This window comes from Natrix helvetica (assembly GCF_964273705.1).
Source record: "Natrix helvetica genome assembly, chromosome: 2".
Classification (NCBI taxonomy): domain Eukaryota; kingdom Metazoa; phylum Chordata; class Lepidosauria; order Squamata; family Natricidae; genus Natrix; species Natrix helvetica.
In genome coordinates, this window is record NC_138552.1 from 81,421,798 (window position 1) to 81,447,521 (window position 25,724).

General features: G+C 35.8%; 1 protein-coding gene across 3 annotated transcripts; it reads right to left on the reverse strand.

Annotated features, from left to right (window-relative positions):
• Positions 1-581: 581 nt before the first annotated feature.
• ZDHHC21 (zDHHC palmitoyltransferase 21) lies at positions 582-25,724 on the reverse strand. Of its 3 annotated transcripts, none has more exons than XM_081942270.1 (9): positions 25,591-25,724; positions 22,003-22,100; positions 20,345-20,550; positions 19,996-20,094; positions 17,125-17,236; positions 15,770-15,908; positions 12,667-12,783; positions 1,801-1,844; positions 582-1,367 (listed from the first exon to the last, which is right to left on the reverse strand). In XM_081942270.1, exons 3-9 carry the CDS (start codon positions 20,496-20,498, stop codon positions 1,235-1,237), a joined length of 798 nt encoding a protein of 265 aa, XP_081798396.1. In that variant the 5' UTR covers positions 20,499-20,550; positions 22,003-22,100; positions 25,591-25,724; the 3' UTR covers positions 582-1,234. The 3 variants fall into 3 exon arrangements, with proteins under 3 accessions (XP_081798396.1, XP_081798397.1, XP_081798398.1); XM_081942271.1 differs by lacking the exon at positions 25,591-25,724 and adding an exon at positions 23,649-24,509; XM_081942272.1 differs by lacking the exon at positions 25,591-25,724 and adding an exon at positions 23,638-24,509.

Sequence of the window (25,724 nt, forward strand, 5' to 3'; positions counted from 1 at the left end):
ATGCCTGCTTCGCTTCATATCATCTATTTAGAATGTAATACAGAGTAGATAATGCTAAATGTAACATCTATATTTACTATATAAATACTATTGTTAAAATATCTCCAGCATATATTACCCAATCTATGAACGCATGAAATTTAAATTTTAAATACTTCTAGTGGTGACAGTACAAAACAAGAAACATAGTACATAGAAACAACACAGTACTGTATATGTTTTCAGTAGATATGATATAGTAAATGTTGATAAAATTTATACACACAATCGCACCAAAATTAGGCACTTAGTAGAATCTTATGCATATCTATACAAAATGAATAACTTATAGGTAAGTGTGTTGGATTGCAGCTTAAACCCAGAAAAACGTATCTGCCAGTATTCCATTTGCAATGCAGCAGTTTGCCTGTTTTTTGGGGAGTGAATGAAAAAATACTAAATGTATCACTAATATAAGTAGGATTTAAAAGGTGCTTAACTTTGGTTGGATCATGGCATAAGCTTTGTATTTTTTTAAACTCAGTATATACTTCTAAGACACATCTAGCACTTAAGGCTAATTATTGCATGTACAAAGAAGAGAAAACTGCACATTTTATAACCTATTTTTCTTTCAAAACAGTAATGGATTTTACATTGTGGTTTTACATAACATTTTTTTAAAAACACGAGGAACAAACATCATTGTTCCTTTTAAAAATCCACTGTTAAAATGCCAGTCTTCTCTAGAGATAAGCTGCATTTTAATATCATGCATCATAAATAAAAGGCATTGGAGGCATTAAAACTGATGAATAGGAAAACAGACATTTCTACATAATCCAGCTAGTATGACTGATAAAAAAAGAATAAGAAATTTAAACCAGTCAAGATACTTCCAAACCTGTTGATCTGTGTAAATGACAACATTTCTAGCAAAACCAATTGTATTATCCAGTATCAAAAGAAAAGTAATATTTGTACATCAATCTTTTTTTTTATTATGAACCTGCAGTGATTTCTCTGCAATGCTAATCTGAATGTAAGTACACTTTGAACGTAAATAGAGGAGTGTGCCTTAATCCCTAAGCAGAATGAAGATCTTCATTATTAAAATAAAGCCTGGGGCACGTTGTGACGTCTAAGATTGGTGGGTAGATTTTAATTGACTTTAGGAGTGCCATAGTTCTATTATCACAAAACCTGCAACACACATCCAGCATGGAGAACCCATCTGTGCCTACCATCCATCTGTTTAGACGTGATTGGCAAAGTGGTAGGGAACGCGCAGTGGTCGCCTTCGCCTGAAAGGAATAAACCACAGGATCTTCCAGCGAGTGCCAAAAACTTCTGAGAAGGTCTGCTGCCATGGCTTTCGAGGTCTTGATCTACAGACGACAGCATTATTAGTGAAAGACAGCACTCCCATGGTGCACTTCAGTCAACTAGAACAATACAGTTTGGCTGGGGATCCATTAGTTGACTCTGATGAATTACATCTGAGCCGCCATTAAGCAAAGCTTTCCTTTCACTTCAGCGACAGCTGAGACCTTAAGAAACACAAACTGCATTTGCACTTATAGAACTAAGATGTTCCTCATAATCAACTAACTGTTTGCCAACAAAAGAGAGCAAAACAAAACAAATCCCCTTTCTTTGAAAGCATTGTTTTGATTGCGTCAGATAGAACTTTTTTTAATTAAAGCACCATGTGAATCATTGTGAAAAAGGTAAGCTAAGCTTTCATTAACGCCCTACGTGTATCTCACACATGCATTTTATTGCCAAGCTCTATAAAGACTTTAACAAAACAATACTCACATTTCTTCACAACAGTTGGCCAGTTTTTCTATACTTGTAATGTCCTATTTTAAGAAAAAAAAAGTTAAATATTTCTTCCTATCATGAAAATACAAAGAATGTTGTTTTTCAAAAATATATACAAGTAGCACCTATGTAGAATGCTTACAAAAACAAAAAAGTAAATCTTTGCAACGAGATATTCTATTTCTCTATGTGAGTATAAGCACATACAGATACAAACAAAATATATATATAGACAACAAACTTTCTAGAGTTGTACTGTAATTTTACCACCCAAGATAAATACAGATGTTTTCTGTTTCAGTGTGAGTTTTTTACTTGGTCAGATGATGAAATGCGGTGTTTCAATTGTCCAAATATAATGGATCTTTAGAGATGTGGCCAAAATAATTTCTTTCATTTGTTATACTTGATAGTGTGCCCCTTATTATTTTACCAAATATTATATTGAGAATAGTGAGCCGTTGACTGAAATAATTCAGCTATTTTCTGAAATTAAAACATATCCTTAATTTAAACTTTGAATTAAGAAGCAATTCCTTATTTTTTAAAAAACAAACAAATTGCATAGTATATAGCATGTAGGCCTTTTGTGGGGTTGCAATTCAGACCTTGGTCAAACTGAAATAAGAGCAAACCCTTTTAGTCTCATCCTGTCTTCATTGAACTATTTGAACTGGACAATTAAATTAAATTAAAAATCTCTCCAATATGAAAGAATGCAGTTCATCATCCTCAGCTTGAGCAATACAGCCACATCAATGAAACAAGACACTTGTCTTTGGATCTTAGATAATGACTGGGCTGGCAGATGACCTCTCCCAAGTCAAGGTTAATTCAAAGTATCCTTCCAAGCAGAAGGGAAATCTGACATTCATTTTGAACTGGGATTTGCTAGAGGTTCTGCTTACAAAATCATGAAAGTTACAGTATTATATTTCTTTCAAATAATAATCTAAATTCAAATAACCTGAAGGTAAAAGGGAAAATAAATTAAAAACAATGCAAAAAATGTCAAAGTAAAAAAAAAATCCCCAAAAGCACTGAATGTGAATAAACTTACATTTTACAATTCTTACTTTATTGTCATGTTTATGTGCGGGTTTTTAAAGAAACAAAATTTAAAGCAGACAAGGCAGATATTGTTTGACACTATTTCACTATAAATATTCACTTATACAGAATGTTATAACCATATTAATACAGTATTAATACCAAGGTTGTATTCTCTGTTTCCTATTTCAAGAATTTTCATTATCTGGATTAAAAAAAACATTTAACCATGGCCATCTGGTTGACTTAACCTGGAAACTAAGCAGGATAGGATTACTTTGTATTTGAATGGGAACCAGTAATCTAGAGTAGCAAATTAAAAGACATGCACACCTCAGATTAAAACAATGGCAAAGCACTTCTCTAAAACTGCCAAGTAAACTGCTCGGTAGTGTCCACATAATCACAAGAAACATCATCACAAGGAATCTTTAATCGGGCTTATTTCAAACATGGACATATTCAAATTTTTGTATAAGAAACATAAATATCTTAGACATCTACCTTGAAGTCAAAGTTTTCAATATCAATGTTTTAACATCCAAATTCACGCAGATAACATCTCACAAAAACCAAAATACAAAAGTTATACTGGATTGTGAGAATTCTAGAATGAATATGTAACAGAATGCTAAGCATGAATGGTAAGAAAAAATTCTTTTAAAAAATGAGGTCTAGATACTTAAGAAAAGAATAGCTTTTTTGACATGTATGAGATCACCTATGGCATCAAGTGAATCAGTTCAAAAAATAAGAACTTTAGGAAAGGCTACAATTCTTCAGTACTGTAGAAAAAATCATTTACATAGTAAGGAAACATTATTTCAAAATTGCCTTCAGACTAGATCTAGATGTAAAAATATTCTTGTAAAAAGGGAAAAACACATACATTTGCCACTCTGACCTGACCTCAAGAAGCAACAGCAGGCCTTATCGGGGCATTGATTAATTCAATAACACTTCAGAAGAAATGTTTCGCTTTCTGAATTGCCAACATTTCCTGTAGTGTTTAAGCTTTCTCCCATAGCTGTACATCTAGCTACTGACCGGGAATGACCCTACTTAGCTCAGTACATCTGAGGAGATCACAGCTGGGGGCACCATAGTTCAGTGGCATCTTAAATAACTCATAAAAATAGCTTATATGAAATAACAAGAGTGATAAAAATCGGGAGTATCTGCTGGACAAAAAGTAATAATAAGACATCTGAAATGTTTACCAACAGTTTCCAATTTATAACACTCACAGGTAGAAAAATCAGTCTAGGATCAGCTTCCCTGACCAATTTTAACCTATCTCATGTGCAGGAGAAGCTGGAGGAAAGGTGGATGAAGTCCCAACAATGCTTTTCTGTTGCAGGACCAATATTAGGGAATTCTTTGCCCTTTGAAATTCAATCAGTTCCTACTTTATTAGACTTCAGAAAATTAGATGAAATAGAATTAAGAGGCCTTTCATTCTTAAATGACTCCCCTTTGTCTTTCTTCATTTCTATGATGGCTGTTCTATACTTACGGCTTTTTTGGATTGCTTACTTAATGCACTGTACCATAGCTGTTGAATGTCTTGACTGTCACCTGATGAATCGCTCAACTGCAGCAGGTAAAAAATAATCAACCAACCAATTCAGACGCAAGGATAGACTAAGTTTTTCCAATATTCCGTATAGCTCCTGCTACAGGTTGGGGAATGTTTTATGGGCCTAGACTACCATTTGTTCCTTATCAGCTGGAAAGCTCACTTATTCAGCCCAATTTGGGCTTATAGGGGTTGAGTTTAAGAGAGGAAATGGAAATGAAAGACCTCTGGGGGCTTCTCCCAAGTCACTGAAATCTTAAGCCTGTTCAATCCTTCTCTCCCTAAACAGTAGGGAAACATGCTGCTACCATTCAGTAACAAAATAGTTTCCTGGAGGCCTATTTAGACATGAAGGCTAAAATAGTCGGCCTCTACCAGGCACTCCCTTATTCTTAGAAGATTAATAGAGCATAAATGAGGTTCACTGATAGCCTCAAAGAGCACCAATTGTATTTATTTTTAGGATATCTGAAAAATTATAGCCAGAGTGTAATCATAGTACAAATGACACATAATTGTAACCATTCAGAGATCGGCCACCTGTGGGCTGCAAATACAACCCCTCCCCAGTCCATACTTCAAATCTGCCTTGCCGAAATTCAGCTGTAAAATGTCTGGTATCAAGCAATAAAATATTCTTTTCCTTTTTCCAAGGATAGTAAGATATTGGATTTACTCATCACAACAAAACCTGCAAATGTCCCATACGCAAATCTATTCTTCTTCATTGGAAGTATAACATTGGATAGAACACTCGTACAATTCACTATTATTTTAATTTAAAAATGTGTAAAAAAAATCAATTTGCTTTGGTTGAACCGTTCAAGAATTCCAAAAGACTTACTTGAAGGAACCCCAAAATAATACCAAAACAGCTATCACAATCTACATCTGAAATACAATGAGCTCCAAACTATCATTCTTTTTTTTAAAAAAAACTGTTAACTCTGTTAATCATTTGCAATAACATATGGAAAATATAAACAGATCCTGTTTAAGATTTTAAATAAAAATAATCAAAGATAATCCTTAAAATTAGGCTTCAGATTAGTCTCTTCAAAGGATGCATTTTAACTAAAAACATCTGGCAGTATTATATTGAGAGACAGATCTTTTCAAACTTTGGAAATGAGATTAGTACAGTAAATCATTCATTTGTAAGTGTCGAAGTAATTTCTAATTATTTTATCTGGGTCATGGATAATCCTCTTTTACTAACCTCCCACAATGACATCAGAGAATCACTGCTTAAGCGATTATCCTGTTATTTTCAGCAGTTACTGATAACCTGGATTTTTCATTTACACAAAACACTCCAGATAAGTGGCTAACCAAATAAAAATTTAACGTAAAATTTAGTTTTAAAAAAAATTGATCCAAAATGTTTCTGCCTCCAAAATTACCAGAAAATAAAAAAGGAAAGGAAAAATGCTAAATATTTTATTCATTTTAGCTAAATACATATATTGCATAAAACCATACTAACTGATTACACAATATATTAAATACCTGTTTATCATGCTAAATTTTCATTAACTTCAGATTAATTTATTATGGTTGACTTTAGATAACTCAAGCTCTGGAAAGTACGTGAAAGAACAATACAAAGCTAAAAATACTGATTTGTATTTTTTTAAAAAATTCAGCAGCTAAGTGATTAGAATTAATTCAGCAGCTAAGTGATTAGAACCATGCTGATAAGCTTTGTATAGGAATTGTGGAAATAAGTATAGAACAAAATTACCTTTGTAATAACAGCTCTTTAAGTCATGTGCAACCAAAAGCAAATGAACTCATTTCAAATTTCTCACTGCTATGACAATTGAAAAATAATCCGCCACTCCTTCAACAAGAGACTGCATACATACAATATAGGTCACAGGAGGTTAACAACACCAACACTAATCATAGGAAATATACATATAGCATAGTTCAGATCACAACTAGGGATCACAAATAATGTCTTATGGGAAAGTGATTACTGTTTTATAAACAAGGTGAGAACAGCTTACTACAAGTTAAAGGTGAGTGTTTAACAGGGAAAGGCTGATTCCTTTCAAATACATCTAAACCTTCCAAAATATGTTTTCCTTCCATACAAGTGGTTTAATATAAACTAGAAATAGTGAGTGAGTGAGTGAGTGAGTGAGTGAGTGGGAGAGGGAGGGAGGGAGAGAGAGAGAGCCCTTGCTTGTAGCAATAAAGTACATTATTTCTTCCATTAAAATATACATCTTCTCACTGGCAAATAATGGGAACATTTTTTTAACAAAAATTATGGAGGCAAAGAAGGAAGAGGAGCCTTTTTAGTTACTGCTTTAAAATGTTAAAAGATGTAAGTTTCTTTCTAATACACCTAAAGAAATCAGGAATACAGCGCGTCTAAATTTTGGATTCAGGCTAATGGTGGGTGGTATTAAGTAGCCATAAGGTTACTTCAGCTGCAGACTTTGTCAGCCAAGGAATTCCAGCTGGTGGGGTCAAGAAGAGCATTTTCCACTGTGACCCCAGACCTATGGATAATTCTACCACCAGAAACCAGAACTGCTGCCAAAATCAAAACCTGATTTTGCTGTTTGGCTTGTAGCTCCGAGAGGGGCATTCGCCGCTGGAAGTGATTGACAGGGTAAGAAGAAGATCTCATCCTATGCCATTTGTCTCCTTGGCTCTAGTTTTTATATAATGTAATTGTAATTGCTTCTATAATTATCACTGTTACCTGCCCAGAAGATATCAACTTTGGTGGCCATTAATCTGTACGCACCCTTTCTCAGAGGTGATATTCAGCAGATTCTAACCAGTTCTGGAGAACCAGTAGTAAAAATTTTGAGTAGTTTGGAGAACTGGTAAGTATCACCTGACTGGCCCCGCCCAGATCTATGCCCCAGTAAGAGGGGTGGATGACATAGTCTAAACTCTCTTCGTTCCTTCTTAAAAGTGCATCTAGAAGAACAGCAAAGTGTCCCCGTAATAAGGTCAGGATTTCTTTGCTCCTTGCTAAACTTCCTTTATCCTCTAAGGCTTCTACTGTATGTGCCTATGAAGCACTGTTAGCAACATCTTCAACCGAAATGTCTGTTCTCCGAAATCTTTGCAATTGCCAAAGGCAGCTGTATGGTCCTGGGAAGGACCAAGTTCATTTAAGGAGATGATGTTTGAATGCCTCTGCGCAGTTTATTTCACAGACCTATGGCTCTTTCAATTTGAAATATTGCCTGGTCATAACAATCATGAGTGATGTAGATTCTTTCCTCTTCCTCTTGGTTCTGGCCACTTTCCAAACAAGATTTCTTTGGAAAAGATCAGGGCATGAAATTCAGATTACATACTGCAGAGTTTTTTACTTTTTTTTCCAACAATTCTTGTTGAACTAGGCAATCTTTAGACAGCCAATTATAATTCTCTCTATTAGGGAACAAGTTTCATTTTAAACTTCTTTATTAGGACTCAAAATGATTAAAGACATTAAGGAACCTGAATAGATACGACATAGTAATTAAAAGTTCAAGCAAACACAAAGATTTAAGATCAATAAATAGTTGTTTTTTCTGAAATCAAATTACTGGCATTGGTATTACAAATACTTGTATTGGTATTAGTTTGACTACCCTTATATCTGTTAACTGATCTTTTAGTTGTATTACCAGTATTATATGACCTTTGAGTTAAATTACTTTACTCAACTAAATTTTCAACCCAATTGTCTATCCTTAGATTCTGCATCAATGCTTCCCCAATGATTTCACTTAAAACTCGGTGGGGGCACCTCAATGTGTACAGATTAACTAGAAAAAAGAAAAAGGTGCAGTGCTTAGGCTACCTGGAGATCAGCCTCTGGGCCATGATCTAGTATGGCGGCTCCCCCAAAAGAAATCCAAATCAGCCATAATACCCTGGAGTGACAAAGAATGTTAGACTAGACAAGATAGCCTTAATCCTGATTAAGTCACTTGAGTGGCATTTCAAGAACAGGTTGAAGATATTTCAGCAACAGCTGCCGGAAGTATAAAAGTGTTAGAGCCACAAGTTAGGTCAGAATCCCAGACACTACTTCTAGAAACAGTCCAGTTTTGGATACACTAGTCTGGCTTGAGAAAGATAGCGGGAATACTTCCAGACCACACTCACATTCTGACTGGATAAAGAGAAGGAGAACCGTATCAGAGGACAGTGAAAAAGTTTTATTTGGAAAAGGCAGCGGTGGGATTCAAAAGTTTTTACTACTGGTTCGGTGGGCGTGACATGACTTGGTTGGCGTGACAGGGGAAGGTTACTGCAAAATCCCCATTTCCTCCCGATCTGCTGAGACTCAGGAGGCAGGGATAGATGTGGGCGGGGCCAGTCAGAGGTGATATTTACCAGTTCTCCAAACTACTCAAAATTTCTACTACTGGTTCTCCAGAACTGGTTAGAACCTGCTGAATACCACCTCAGAGAAAGGGTGCGTACAGATTAATGGCCACCAAAGTTGATATCTTCTGGTCTAGGAAGTTAAGGTTATGCCTTCAACATCACCAACTATTTATCCTCTGCTCCTAAAAAGCACTGGATGTTCTTTCTCACATATAATATCCTAGGTAATACTAATAAACCAATTTTGTTGTATTTAAGTATAATGACAATAAAGATTATACTTATATAGTATACTTATACTTACTTATAGAGAAATGCTATTGTATTGAAACTAAATTATGACAAGACAGTATTACTAGCTAGTTAATTGTGAATTGAGCTGGTCCATCCTGCCCTTCAAGGAAACACACCTTCTTCAAAGAATGGCTTCTTAATTTAAAAGTGCTCATGATCCATAATTATCATGAGGAGCACAAATGGCCCTATAGATTATGATGGCTTCTTCTAGCATAAGCTTCTGTGCCACCCACAATCTTAATTAGATGGGGATCAGCTTGCTTCAATAATGCATCCTCTGGGAAACTCTCATTTGAATTACTATTTTTATATATATATATATAATTTTTTATTTATTTTCAAAACAGACACAACACAAAGAATCCTCCTTCTTTACATACTGTAGAAAGTGTATCAGTTGGTTACAAAAGACTTTTGTGCATCTCTTCCACAGTCATCAACCATAATTCATATTAACTCGTATTTTAACTCAGATATATTTATATATATTACCATCATCATACCTCCATTTTCATTTGACTATAATTGTTTAAACGTCCTTCATCATAAAATATACCAAGATTTTAAACATAACTACATACTGGCATTTCATTTGCTATTTCTAATATCCTCCAATAACACTGAATCCTTATGACTATTCTGGCTAAACATCCATAATATTTAGTAACAAAAATTTCTAATCCTCCTTTCCAAATTACTGTTTACAATTTACATCCACTTTCCTTATGTTGTACCCATACCTGTATATACATTGTTATCATTATCCCTCCTTTATTTGAATGTGTCCTTTATCCTAACATTTTCCCCCTAATAAACAAAACTTAACTAAATTTAACTTAGTTCTTTTTTATTAACCTTTATATATAACCAAAAAAAATTCCTAATCTTCCTTTCATAGGTACCATTCAATATTCAAATCCAATTATTACTTATCATAGCAATACATATGTATACATTATTAGTATTATCAATTATTTATTTAACTATATCTATTGTCACTAAATTTCACTAAGTTTAACTAGTTTTAAATTGTACTCTTCCATCTATCAACCTGTATCTTTCCAGTAGCAAAACAATCTCATGTCTTCTGCCATTTGTGGTATCAGTCCTATAATCATCTCCTTAATCAAATTTGTATGAACTCCTCTTTGCAACTCATTGCTTATTAAGTCTCTCACGTAATTTCGATGCCCTTCTGTTTCCTTAATCAGCTTATCTTTAATTGTCAGTGGTGTTTTCAATGATGTTGCTAACAAAATTTCTCTCTTTAAATCCATAAATTCTTTTATTTTTTCTTCTTCTGTATCTTGCCATCTGGGGTAGAGTTCCCCTCCATTTAATTCCTCTTTCTGTATTGCACTCTTCCCATTTCCAGACACAAACCAATCACCATAGATATCAGCGGATTTGATTTCTTTGTAGTCATTTTTCTCTTCGGTTTTTAGGACTCTAACGTCCACTTTTTCCACTTGATAAACATCTTCAACTTCTTCATCTTATTTTACTGTTTGCTCTAGATTTTCCAATTTCTTCTCCGTCCTCTCAAATGTGTTTGATAATTTCTGAATTTCTAACAATATCTTTTGCAAACTTAGTTTTTTTCTGCTGTTGAGATTGTGCCATTATCTCCAGCTGACAAACACTGCTGCTCTGGCTTGGAAGGTTTTTACAAGATTAAGCATAAATTCACAATAAGGTCTTATTTTCACTTTTCCCTGGTTAAAGATATGCTTCAAAAGAACATCTGTATACTTTTCTTCTTATCACTCTCTATAGACAAAACAGTGAGACCTTGAAGTGCCAAGCCAGAATAATCAGTGAAGAAAGTAAAAGTGTTTTGTTTCCAATACACAAACCTCCAGCTTCCGAGTAGCAGTGTCGTCTTACCCTCTGTTGTTACAATTTTCTTTGTTGCTTTTTGTATCTTTTTTATTTCAAGTTAAAAAAAGTCAAATTCTTGAATGAAATAGAGAAGAAATAGGGAAAAACACACGCAGTAATGAAGGAGAATTTTAGTCCATAGTTTGCAAAAAATAATAATGAAAAAAGAAGAAGAAAACTTAATCCATTCGTTTTAAAAGGCTTGCATAAATTCCATCCTTGAAAATAACATTTAAAAAGTAAGCTAACCCACTGTCCAAAATTTGAATTACTATTAATGCAGGGCTGCCTCTGAAATTGATCCAGAAACTTCAGTCAAATGATAATAAAGTTCTGAGACTGTTAGCTGGAGCTCAGCACTACGAACATATTATTGCCAACAAAATGGCTGTTATTTGGTTTCCAACTCTGTTTTGACCCTGATTTGGCCCAAGGTACTAACAGATGAAATCTTCAAACATGCATTTACAAAAATCCCTGAGTTTTTCTTTTGGTGCCTGGATCAAGAGAAGTACGTTAGCTGCAAGCAAAGGGAGATTTTTAATGCTACCACCCAGCTATGCAGTATGAGCTGAGAGATATGGCCTTCAACTAGTTTCAGCAAAAGTCTTTTTCTTTTTTTTCTTTTTATAAGCATTTGTTCTAAGTCTTCAAATCTGCCTGTTTCCCCTCTGCCTTTATTATTTTATATTCTTTTAACTCATTCCTGGCAAATACTTTTTGATTATAACTTTTAGTAAAGAAATTATAACGGGACAGTACAAATTTTAGAAAAGAAATAAATAAAATAAGGAAAAATAAAGATCAGATAAGTAAGGAAAAAGAAGGCAATGTTATCTTAAGAATGGTTATAAAGGTATTTACATTTTACCCTCTCTTAAAATTACATGCTAAGATTACAATTCCCTTCTTTTCATAGTCTACCCTTTCTAACCATCAAACCTATAAATCACATAAATCATTTTTTCTTCAATAAAAAATAGTGACTAATAGGTTATTGTCCTTTCCCTAATCAGGCAAGTCCATTTTGCTATCTTCTTCATCAACTATTCATTTATTGGGGTATTTCCGACTCTGTTTTTATTCATATAATAGTTATGCATTAGTTATCAAATACAAAAACAATATTCCAGGATTCTTTTCTAATTGTCTCACCGTTAGTCCCAGAATTCTTTGCAAATAATTGTAGAATGTTATTCATTTAACAGTATGGTTTTCCCAGTTGTAACAAATAGTTGTGAAAATTGGACCATCAGAAAGGCTGAATGAATAAAGACTGAAACCTATAGATCTGGGGGTGAAATGCCGAGAATACTTTTGATGGCAAGCACAAATTGCTCAGTCCTGGATTAAATACAAGTAGACTGTTTCTGGGAAGCATTTATAATGAAGCAAAAACTTAAATATTATAGATACGTAACGTGAAGGCAGGATTTATTCGAGAAGACCCTGTTGCTTAGAAAAGTTAAAGGCCAGAACAAAACAAGATGTTTAGATTAATACTGTTGCGTTATACAACACAAGTAAGAGCATACAAGAACACTATTGACAGACAAATCTGGTAAATTGATATGCTTTGGGTCACAAAGTGTTGGAAACAACTGAACAGCTGAAGAACAACAACAGATATATATATATATATACTTTCAGCACTGCGTAAATATATTCATAAAAATATTTCAAAGGAATTAAATACTTACATTAAATATACCAATTAGCTGAGTATAAAAGAGTCCAGTAATTCCAACTAACATAATTAAACCCATGAATGTTGATATTCTTGTTAGGGCAAGCTCATGTACAAACACAAAAACATCCTGTAAAAGAAAATATAACAGTTTAATGTTATTCTGATAAGCAGGAAATGCAAAAAGGTACTCCAAAATTCAAAATTGCAGGTTCTTTGGTCAAAATATGAGTAGCAAAAAAAAAGGGTTCCCTCACACTGTTTTTTGCTACTCATATTTTGTACCACTTTAGATTGTTTATTGCAGGAGTCAGCAATGCATATCCTGATCCTCTCCTGCACAATAACCAGTGATACACTTTAGAAATGCAAATTGAGCTAAAACTATTGCGAAAACTAAGTCTTGCAACAACTCTTGTGTTTCCCTATGACAGCTTATGCATGAAATTTTGACATTTGCAATGACTCCCAATAATTACCAAAAAATCTGCACGTTGTACACAATTTCTTTCTAGAGATCTTGCAAATTTACTCCTACTGGACAAACAACTGCAGTATCTACAGACTTTCCAACAAAATGTCTATTATTTTACTCCTTTATCAAATACTTCTATGCTGCAGTCATTCCAGCAGAATGTGTAAATTATAGTCAATTCTACTACACTAATATCTGTTATTTCATAAATATAAGAAAAGCTTTTTTAAATAATATTTTTATTTTTTATTTTCAAAACAAACACAACACATCCTTCTTTACATACTGTAGAAAGTGTATCAGTTGGTTACAAAAAGGCTTTCGTGCATCTCTTCCACAGTCAAAAAACATAATTCATATTAACTGAAGTATTTTAACTCAGATATTTATACATGTTACCATCATCATACCTCCATTTTCATTTGACTATAACTGTTTAAATGTCCTTCATCATAAAATATACCAAGATTTAATACATAACCACATACTGGCATTTCATTTATTATTTCTAATATCCTCCAATAACACTGAATCCTTATATCCTATTCTAGCTAAACATCCATAATATTTAATAACAAAGTTTTCTAATCCTCCTTTCCAAATCACTGTTTACAATTTACATCCACTTTCCTTATGTTGTACCCATACCTGTATATACGTTGTTATCATTATCCCTGCTTTATTTGACTATATCCTGCATCATAACATTTCCCCCTAATAAACAAAACTTAACTAAATTTAATTTAGTTCTTTTTTATTAACCTTTATATATAACCCCCCAAAAAATCCTAATCTTCCTTTCATAGGTACCATTCAATATTCATATCCAATTAATACTTATCATAGCAATACATATGTATACATTATTAACATTATCAATTATTTATTTAACTATATCTATTGTCACTAAATTTCACTAAGTTTAACTAGTTTTAAATTGTACTCTTCCATCTATCAACCTGTATCTTTCCAGTAGCAAAACAATCTCATGTCTTCTGCCATTTGTGGTATCAGTCCTATAATCATCTCCTTAATCAAATTTGTATGGACTCCTCTTTGCAACTCATTGCTTATTAAGTTTCTCATGTAATTTCGATGCCCTTCTTCTGTTTCCTTAATCAGCTTATCTTTAATTGTCAGTGGTGTTTTCAATGATGTTGCTAACAAAATTTCTCTCTTTCAATCCATACATTCTTTTATTTTTTCTTCTTCTGTATCTTGCCATCTGGGGTAGAGTTCCCCTCCATTTAATTCCTCTTTCCGTATTGCACTCTTCCCATTTCCAGACACAAACCAATCACCATAAGCTTTTATAGTCTACAAGCTATTTAATGTAATGTGGACATATTGAAGTTCATTTTTAATATTTATACATTAAAAACATTTAAATATTTTTACAGGTTGGATCTTGCTGAAGTTTGTCATAAACAAAGTTTCTGAGTCACCAGTAGATATTACTTTTATTTAGATTTTAAAATCGGGGGGGGGGGACCCCAAGTAATTGATAATTGGATTCTATGTGCAGTGCATCCTAACAAACAGAGTTATGACAATTGTTGCATGATAGAGATGCTGTGGCTATGATGCATCATAGAAAAGCTGAACTAGTCCTGTAATCAACAGGAAGGTAATAATACTTCAGACCACTTAGTATAAAGAGAATGAGAAACAATGAAATATGACAATTATATGGCATTAATTGTGCAGTTGACACTGTGTAAGATAAAATATTGACTATACTGAATTTTTGTCTTGATAAAAGAATGTGATGATGAGGTTATGCAGAACATCAAGATCTCAACTCTATTCATTAATAATCATCCCAAAATTGAGCTGGCATTACAGCTGACTTTGTTTAGTACATCAACTGGGACTGGGAACTTGATCATTAAGCAAAGTGGTCACTAAACGAGACATCATGATTGTATGATCAGCTTTCCTTTGATTCCCAGACCTATAACAGCCATGAATGCCAGGTCTGATTGCAAAGTTACTTTTTTTATCACTGTTATACTTGCAAACAGTTGCTAAATGAAGCAGTCGTTAAATGAAGACTACCTAACATTTTTGAAGCTAAAATAAAATAAATAAACTGTTTTCTCTTTTCTTCTACTCTTTCTCCACCTCCCTTGCTGTCTTGCAGCTTTCCCAAGGCATTCTTTCTTCCCCACTCACTCATTTTTTTCTCTCTTGGCTTGGTCCCTCCCCATTTCCTTCTACCATCTTCTGTGCAAGCTTTCCAGGGGTCAGCAGGGGATTGTTTTTGTAAAGGGTCAGATGCTGCCCCACCTCTCTGGATGATGTTGGAAGATCTGCAGACCAAGGAACCCAATCTGAAGCTCAGCTAACACCCAGATCTGGCAATCTGCCACCTACCACCTATACATTCTTGTTTTATACAGATGACAAGCGGGGTGTGGTATAAAGGCCATAAATTGACAGATCCTGCTGTAGATCCACCCTATAATACTCATGGATTCTTATTCTGTTCTCCCAAATGCCCACCAGGGGTGTAATAGCAGTGTTCAATTTGTGAAAGTAAGATAGTGGATTCCCCTTCTCCAAAAGCAACTATTTCAAGGACCAAAATACATTAACGCACACTTTTTATCCTATTCTGACAAACAGAAGCTTCTCTTACCGCATTAACTTTTCTTAGTGGTTCAAAGTAGTAATAGTGGCAGAAATCAAGTAGGAGTGTGTAAGAACTCAGGAGTTCTGTGTAGAAGCACAACTGCAAAAACAGCCAATGATTATCTTCACCAACACAATTATTAATCCTGCAGAAAACAGGGTAAACACAGAGGCAGAAATGTCAAAGGTTCATAAATTCAATGATAAAGCAGGTATGTCAAAAAAACCTGGTGGCTTCTAAGGAGAGAAGCATGTTTCCCATAGTGGCTGAAAGAATTGGGGCAACAGAAAATCATTTACCGTTACTTTCCTTTGCATTTCTCCTCCTCATCTTGCCTTCATCAGCTAAATGTGTAGTGGTCCAGTTCTACCAGCTATAACCTTTCACAATGATAAAAGTACTTTAGCTACACAGGGAATTTTTTTTAAGTTGCTCTTGAATGAATATCTTTCTTGTAATAAGGTCGGAGGATGACTATATAGCAGGGGTGTCCAAACTTGGCAACTTTAAGACTTGTGGACTTCAACTCCTAGAATTCCCCAGCCAGCAGAGCTGGCTGGGGAATTCTGGGAGTTGAAGTCCACAAGTCTTAAAGTTGCCAAGTTTGGACACCCCTGCTATATAGCATATGCCAGTAGTCCTCGACTTAAAACCACAATTGGAACTTCTACTGCTAAGCAACGCAGTCGTCAAGTAAGTCATGCCTGATTTTCCAATCTTTTTTGCCAGGACCTTTAAGCAAATCACAGTTGTGAAGCGAATGCAGCTTCCCCAACTGAGTTAATATTTCATGTTTTTTAAAACAAAATTAGTACAGATAGTCCTCAACTTACAACCACAATTGAGCCCAACATTTACGTTAACAAGTGTCAAATTTGTTAAGTGTGCTTTGCCCCATTCTACGACTTTTCTTGCCACATTTGTTAAGTGAATCACTGCAGCTGTTAATTTAGTAACTTTGTTGTTACGTGAATCTAGTTTCCTCATTGACTTTGCTCGCCAGAAGGGTGGAAAAAGTGATCACATGACCCTGGGACACTGCAACCGTCATGAATATGACTCAGTTGTCAAGCGTCCCAATATAAATCACATGATCGTAGGGATGCGGCAACATCGTAAGTGTGAAAAATGGTCATGTCACTTTTTTTTCCAGTGGTGTTGTACCTTCAAACTGTCACTAAGGGAACTGCTGTAAGAAGAGGACTACCTGTATTTCAATTTAATATCATTCTGGTTCCTGAAACATTATCAAGCTGTAGAATGAAAAAAGTATGCAATTAGTAGAAAAGCTTATTGAGTCACTGTAATTAAATTAGAAGTTAAAAAAGATGAAATTAGATGACATACTAGGGTTCTCTTACCATGGACAGTGATGATCCATTCTCCTAACACAGTGCCCACATCTACTGCAGTGATGGGAACGCTTTGGTCTCATCATATTACACTTGTTACATAATTCCCAAGAGTCTTTTTCTAAAGAGAGAAATAAAGATAACATTAACAGAAATGCAGAGTTGTTGCTACATTCTTGCTTCTCTTCGAGAATAACCACAGACTTGTACTTGTGGGGGCGAATGTTGAGGATTTTAGAAAAAAGCACTTAAAGTTACCGTATTTTTCAGAGTATAAGACGCATCAAGGTTTGGAAGAGGCAAATAAAAGTTTTTGCACTCTGCAAACCTCCCAAAAATGGTCCATTTTTAACGAAAACTGGCCCGTTTTTCCCCCCCAAAAAAGGGGGCATGAATAGCCCTTATGAGGCTTGTAGAGGGTCCCTGGGAGGTGAGGGGCCAAAAACGAGCAAAAAACAGCCCATTGTTTGCTCTTTTCTGCCCTCCCCAGCTCCCAGGAGCTCTCTGAAAGCCTCCTACAAGCTATGCACGGCCATTTTGGTGAAGGGGCGGGTTTCAGGAGGCCAAAAAATGCTATATTCACTGTATAAGACACACCCAGATTTTCAGCCTGTTTTTTGAGGGGAAAAGTACTTGGAAAAATACAGTATGTCATTTATTGCAATCAATCAAAACTATTGGATTTTCTCATGTAGAGAGTGAAACTGGAAATAAAAGCACACTGAAAATAATATCCAGATAAACCTCAGAATTTAAATTCAATCTTAGAACTTATATATAGTCCATTCAAATTCAAATATATTTAGGCACATCTAGCTGCTCCCAATATTTGTCTGTGCAGATATTTTAAAATGAAATTTATTTTCAAGGATGCATTTAATTCAGCACAAAAATACATTAGATGCAAGCCATGATACCCATATTTGCTTTATGAAACAAGCAGCATGGTTTTATTTTTACATCTGAACACACTAAAATAATGTTAAAGCTATTTTGAAGCAGAAACTTAAATAGAATGACATTAACATGACCAAACGTTTCTCATGTGTATATTACACCTAGTACTTCCATAAAATTACGCCTCTAGTGAATAATCCATTTTTTTAAAATAAATGTTTATAAAGATTGATTTTAAGTTTTTTGTGAGTTGCCATATTTCTCCGACTTGGTGAAAAATGACATACTTGCACATTGGCAGTTTGGAAATCTAACACTCAAGATCATTAAACTAGCAATAATGCCAGATGGGAAACTAATTTTCAGTCTGTTCTCATAAAGCCAATGTCACAAAGGTGTTACTCTTTAATAAGAGAGCTACCATTAACAGAAGGCAAGCTCTACAATGTAATTTAAAAGCAGGAAATAAATGCATCTGACCATACAAGTATGATATCTTTACTTCTGGAATATTGGGTATATTTGCGTGCATACCCACACACACACAACCTTCCCCAGATTATTTTAATATAATTCAACAAAGTCAAGAATATAATCTAAGCTTCTTCTATTTGCATGCAATAAATGCATGGAACTTCTGTAGGCACTTATCTTAATTATAACATACTGCCTCTTCTGTTTAATGTTGCTTCAACACTTGATTCAAAGATCTCTAGGGATCTGTCCTAATTCTCTCTCTCCTTCTCTCCCATTAAATATATTGTCCATAGTTATGAGTGTCCCACTGTTGGCAATACAAGCCTTTTCACAGAGAAAAGAAATAACCACCCTGTCCTAATTTTCTATCCCTACTTCCCAATCGCCCAGCAACTAAACTTCCACTGCATGGAGAAAGGCAAGAAGGAACGGTCAGCTTTCTCATTTCCTTGTGCTGGGACATCTAGTCAATTTTACAACATAGCACAGCGATTACGTTTTAAAGACATCTTCTCTTTGTGCTTGGAAGGTGGTTCTTGCCTTGACAGGAGGACATTGTCCCTTAAGATGGTTATTCTTTAGGCCAACTGTTACAGGGGGCTTTGAAACCATTAGGACGTTCTAATTTTTTTTTAAAAAAAAACCCTCCTTTTAAAAACTATTTCATAAGGCTATCTTATTTTCTTGAATAGTAACATGGACAGAAAAACTAGGAGACAGATAAACAAAGGGAATTATCAATAAACATTACAGTTACATCGCTCCAAATCTTCTGACAATCCCCTGAATAGGAATCAAGGCTAGGGAATTCTTGGCTGGCATGCAATTGCCCTGCCCACCCTGCTACCCCCAGCCTCATTAGAAAGCTCCAATTTCAGCAAAATCAGTTCAAGGTATTTTCCAGCTCTTCCCCTTAGCTCTTTCTTGAAAGCAGCCAGTAATTCACTGGATAATGTGTATAGTAGTCCTTGACCTATGACCACAATTGAGCCCCAAATTTCTCTTGCTAAGCAAGGCAGTTCTTTAAGCGCATTTTGCCCCAGTTTACAACCTTTTTTTTGCCAGAGTTGTTAAGCAAATCACTGCAGTTGTCAAGTGGCTCATGCCATCATTAAGCGAATCTGGCTTCCCCCACAGAAGCCTGCTAGGAAGGTAACAAATAGCGATCACATGATCCCAGGACACTTCACATATTATAAATGCATGCAGTTGCCAGGGTGCCGGAATTTTGATCATCTGACAGTCAATTTTTTCTCATGCTGTTATAACTTTGAACAGTCACTAAAGGAATGGTTGTAAATCAAGGACTACCTGCATGTAAGTCCAAATGCATTCAATGACCGAGAATATGAAAAAGTGCTGAGGGATTCAGAGGATCAAGGGTATCAATTCCTTTAGGCAACCAAGACAGTTTCCACCATGAGGCAGATCAAAACATGGATCAATATTTTGAGCATGTGACTAATTTAAAGCACACAACTTCAGTCACGTTGATATAAGCTGTACCTGTAATTGGTATCTTTGGGCTTTCAGGTAATCTCCCTGGATCTGCTACCGAAGCTCTTAACAATGAGGCAATACAGAACAATGAAAATAGATAGTAGCCTGAAAAACAGATACATTTCCATTCAGAAAACTTTAATTAGTAGGATTTTGGAATTTACAGAGAAGAATTGTATCTACATTTCTGAAAGTTCAAAGGCACTCTACCTCGTGCTTGTCATATAAAAGACGAATATTAAAGAAGAAGCAATACCAAACCATCAAGCAGAATCTCATAAAAAGTATCTAGATGCCTACTCTACCTGCACACAAGAATGTGATAGAATGAAGAAAAATGACAAACTTGACTTACATACTATAGCAGCTGCAGATATATGCCCTTCCTCGTAGTGTGGAAAGAGGATAATTTTTGGAATGAAGAGAGTATTGTAAAGCCAGACAAAGATTATCAGGCCCATACAGAACCAGCCCTGAGGGTCAACAACAAAATGAATTCGTAGTCCCATTGTACATAATCTGATCACAGTTTGTCCCACACTTGAAAGGGGAAAAATCAGCCTAAAGGAGAAAAGAATTGTAATTAGAATTAGATTAGCAATGTGAATAATTTAAAAAAAAACTGATCATAATATCTTCAAATTTATGAATTTTTTTTGAAGTGCCTCCAATCTGAAGTTATGTTGGACTGAAATGCATGTAGTGCTCGACTTCCAATCACAACTAACACTGGAATTCTGGTTATAGGTAATTTGGTTGTTTTAGAGCGACTCACCATACGACTGGGCTTGATTTTACAATTGTTTTTATAATGGTTGTAAAACAAGTCACCACTGTCATTAAGCAAATCATGTGGTCTTAAATCCAATTCCAGCTTATCCAATGGGCATTTTTGACATTTGTTGCCCAGCATATGAAATACAATCGTGTGGTGTAGCAGTTGTAACACTGAGAACAGGTTATAACTTTTTTTTTCAAATCTGTCATAACTTCAAACAGTTGTTAAGCAACCAGTTGTAAGTTGAGGACTATCTATAATCACAGACCAAGACCACATTGTAATCTTATTCTTTATTTAAATGATTTTCAAGTCTCCACCGGTAGTTTACCCTCTCTGGCTTTATGCGTCTTTGATTTTTCTTTTTATATTTAGAGGACTCTATACAACCTTTCAACTTAGATTTGCTTCCACATAAATAAAACAATACACCGGTAGGTGTAGAAAATAATTTTAAAAGCAACATATAGCAGTTGGGAAGAGTGATGTCTTGTTCCCAAAAAGACAGTAAGGTAGATGCTTTCTATCAAGAAGACCAAGTCTTTAAAATCTGAATTTTTGCCATTAATGGTGTAGCTTCCTGCAAGATGACTTCAGAATTACAGAATAACAGAGCTGGAAGAGACCTTGGAAGTCTTCTATAGTCCAACTCCCTGCTCAAGCAGGAGACCCTACACCATCTCAAACAAATGGCTGTCCAGTCTCTTGTTAAAAACCTTCAGCGATGGAGCATCTACAATTTCTGGAGGCAAGCCGTTTCTCTGATCATTCTCCCTGATGGGAACTTTCTCAATTCTAGACTGGATCTCTCTTTGATAAGATTCCATCTGTTACTTCAATGCACAGACCTTCAAATTAACAACTTCAAAATCACACAAGGACTCTAAATTATATACAGAAATGGGCCAGAAATCAGTTATGAATGTTCAGCATTTTAGTAGACAATGCAACATCTCAGCTATAAAGTGTAATTTCACAAAAACCTTCAAAGACGGCCTCACATACTGTATATGGTAACACTCATCCTGATTGTTTTAAAGCTGTAGCTAACCATAGTCAACCTATTTCCAGCCAAAGGACAATGTAATTTGTTTATTATCCTAAGAGGTACTCGATATGATGTCATAAGTCAACATTGGTCAAAACTGGAACAACGTCCTTCCCTGAAAACTATGAAACGGACCCTAACAAAGAATAGATTAAATTTAAATTCTCTGAATAGAGAAACCACATACCTACAGAATCTTCAATGTGTTGAAATTAAACTTTAATCTGGCTCTCACCCAGCCCATTACTGGTTCCAGGTACTGATTCAGCACTTCTGCAGCCTCATCTAAGTGACATGTAAAAGAGAAACAATTTTGAAAGAAAAGATAGTAATAATTAATCTTTGACAATTTTACTCAATGGTTTAATGTAGATGCTGAATAATAACTGAAAAACATCCAAAACCTTAAGCTAGAATCCTTCAAAATATTGTTTTTACTCGTCTGAATTCTTCCATTTTTCATCAATAACTACAGAAAATATAGATTACAATTACTGTGCAGCTGTAATTCCAATCATTCTATAACAAAACTACTGTAGAGTTGTGTTTGTGCTGAACTGACTTTTCCCATAATTCTCAATCGGAAAAGTATTAACCCTGCTGGCTGGGAATTCTGAGTAATATAGAAATGAATTGTAGAGAATTTAGGACCACATTCTGTAGGAAAGTAACTATCTTGATTTTCACATAATTTGTCAAGGTAATCAGAACAAAATAATGTAGGAATGTTTATAATTTCTTATTTGAATTGAAAGTATTTTCACAGTGATACTCTGCATGTCATAGGATTTACTGGTGTCGGCAACTTGTTCCATATTCTATTAAAAATTGAAATTATATGCAAACCTAAATATCAGTTATTTTTTCCCCTCTACTTCTTCCCCTTTTGCTTTTCAGTTCTTGCCTAAGATTCTTAGAAGCTTAGTTAAATTGCAAGCATTAACTGTAGCGCAAAATACTTATTCTCAACTCCTACAAAGTATAGTTTTTTTTACAGAATTTGCTCCAGCAAAAAATGCAGTTACAAAAATGTGTTAAGTGAAGCTCTGATTTCCACATACACATACACATACAGAATACTCTATGGGAATGTTCAAACTCAAAAAAGGTAAGGCAAGTTTTTCTTTCCCAAGAAAGGTTCAGCAAACAAATCAGAGTCATATTCTCAACAAGAAAAGAAAGATTACTTCACTGTGGGTGTATCTAGCCATATCTAATGGTCAAACAGCATTTTTCTACTTAATTATCAAAAGTTTCACTTTGCTATTTGAGAGGCAATAGCTAAGAATGGAGCAAGTTTTCTGCTATAAAAAGATCACCTAGAAAAGTTAAGCATGGGAAGATTAATATATGTAACTACCATATCAGTCACTATCATCCTTGGCTCTTGGAAGTTATAGAATAAACTGGGCTGGAATTATCTGATCCATAATTCTAATCAATATCTATCTGAAAATTTATGTAATTAAACTTTGCAGAACAACTCTATTAGGTTCTCTTAGAAGTGTTAAGCTCTGAAACAGCAGATAGAAAAAAACCACCTATGATATATTAATACAGAAGGGATAATTTTATATAAAGTCAAGACAACAATTGACTGAAGAAGGATGTTGTTTTCAACAGTTTCCATATACTCGGTTAAAAGAAAGGTTTTATATAGATTAAAATAATAATTGGAATTGAAAAACTAAACAGAAATTGGCATTATGTACAAATAATAAACTTTTGTTAAGATCTGAAACAGAATAGGTTAAATATTGCATGACAAAATGGGCTATTAATTTTAGCTTAATACATTTCCATATGAAGAGGATTCACTCACTCTTTCCAAACTAGAAATCTACAGGCCATTACTTTTTTCTCCACTCACAAATGAGGCAGCCTGAAGACAGCTTTAGATGTTCTGCTCTGGAAGCTGTGTTTTCTCTCTTCCTTCCAGATATGGCATGCCAGAAATGCTGGTTATGTTGAAATACTTGGAGGAGGAGATTTGAAATAATGTGTAGGCAAGTTTGTGGCTCCAACTGACCCTGCCTATTTCCTGTTACACCACCTTTTCATCCAGCTCCTGACCTATTCTCTTGCCCTCTTGGGGCTGTGAAGGAGACCAGATCCTGATTTTCATAGTCACTTTTTAAAAACATGTCACAGATCCACCAGTTGACCTGAAGTGCAAAGCCCTTGAACTGAATAGCCATTGGTGATGAGGAACATGGAGTTGCCCTTGAAGAAAAAAATTCAACAATACTTACGCAAACACCAGCTTAGCCCTCTGGAAGGAGAAAAAAAAAAAACCTCAAGATTGTCTCGCCTTGATTTACTTTAGAATAAGAGCATGGAGGGAGAATCTCTTCATCGGGCTGTCAAGATTGTGTTATTATATTCTGCAACCTTGAAGTAAGGCTCCAGCAGTCCTTGTGGAATGTTTCCTAAGCTGGGCTACCTTAAAGGGCGGATACAGGCTTTAGATATAAAACTGGAAGTAAAGCTGAAAGGATTTGTCCATTGTACATCCATACCCTGCTTGGCAGGGAATTTCTTTCCTAGTAAGCCACTGCTGGGAGGAACCATAGTTCCTCACTTAATGTTTTTGGGTAGTTTATGGCTTTCTCAGGCAAATCCTTTCTCAATCACCAACTCAAGATACTCTTTTCTGCTTCTTCTTAAGTGGTTGACGGGTTGAACAGGTTGTCCCATCATTTCAAGAAATAAAACTTTAATCACTCTACAGGGGAAAAACAAAATTAAATGAATGGAATCAGCAGAACATTGTGTATGCCAATTTTGCAGAGGCTTTTTCATGTGGTGAATGATGTTCACCACTGGAATTTTAGTCAAGTCAAACAACCTATTTACAACCCTAAGGAATTTATGCACTTAGGCTGCATTGACAACAACACTGATCTGTTCTGGGTCCTTTGGGGGGGGAGGCATAATTTAGGACAGATTGATTTGAGAGTGGAGGGTCATTTTCCAAGCTTGTGGGTCAGATAGCACACCTCCACCCTCATCCTACACCTGAGCTAGATATTCTCCACTATCAAACCAACAGATTGATTTCTTGCTTGGATCCAGGAGAGGAGGGGAGCATGGCAATGTATGGGATGGGGACACTCTTATTAAAGCACCTATGGCGTTGGACAAGATCTCCCAGCTACCAAGGGCAAGGCTTATGTCATACCACTGCGATTCTGGACAGGGGCGTTTTAGTGGGTCCCAGGGAAATTTTATGTGTGTGTCTTTGTTTATTTAGTCATTCGTGCCCAATATAACAGGAATAAGAATAAACGTGAACAAGAACACAGGAAATGGGTACAGCACATCCATACACATTCACATCTCCACACACATTTTTGCGAAGAACCTCTTCCAAACGAAGCACTGGCCGATCCTCTTGAATGTCCCACCCACCCACCCTTCGCTTGTATATTTCTAAGCAGGAAGCCCCGGCAGGCAAGTCAGGCCAGCGAAGGGAGCCGCTGCTCCTGAAGCACGCCCCGACCCCAAGGTTTGCTCAAGGAGGAGAGCCGAAGCACCTCGGGACCAGGGAAAGTAGGCGGCGGAGCAGCCCTGCCAGAAAGGCGGAGGAGGAACGGACAAGGCAAGGCAGGCACGCACAGGCAAGGATCCTGGCTCATTCGGCTGCCTCTTTTTCCACCCCGCCACCAGCCTTTCTCCCCCCCCCCCACCACCACCACCCCGCTGCCCACCAGCCCCGTCCGAGCGACAGCGCTGCCTCCCGGCGCTTGGCGTCACTCTCGCGTCGTTTACTCACCGACGGGAGGCCCCGCGGACCCCGTGCGCGATATTCAGCGCCGCGCCGCCCGGCTTCCGCTAACCGTCCTGCGCAGGCGCGCCAAGAGGCACGGGCCGAGCCTGGGGAAAGAAAAGAAAAGGAAAGGAAAAGAA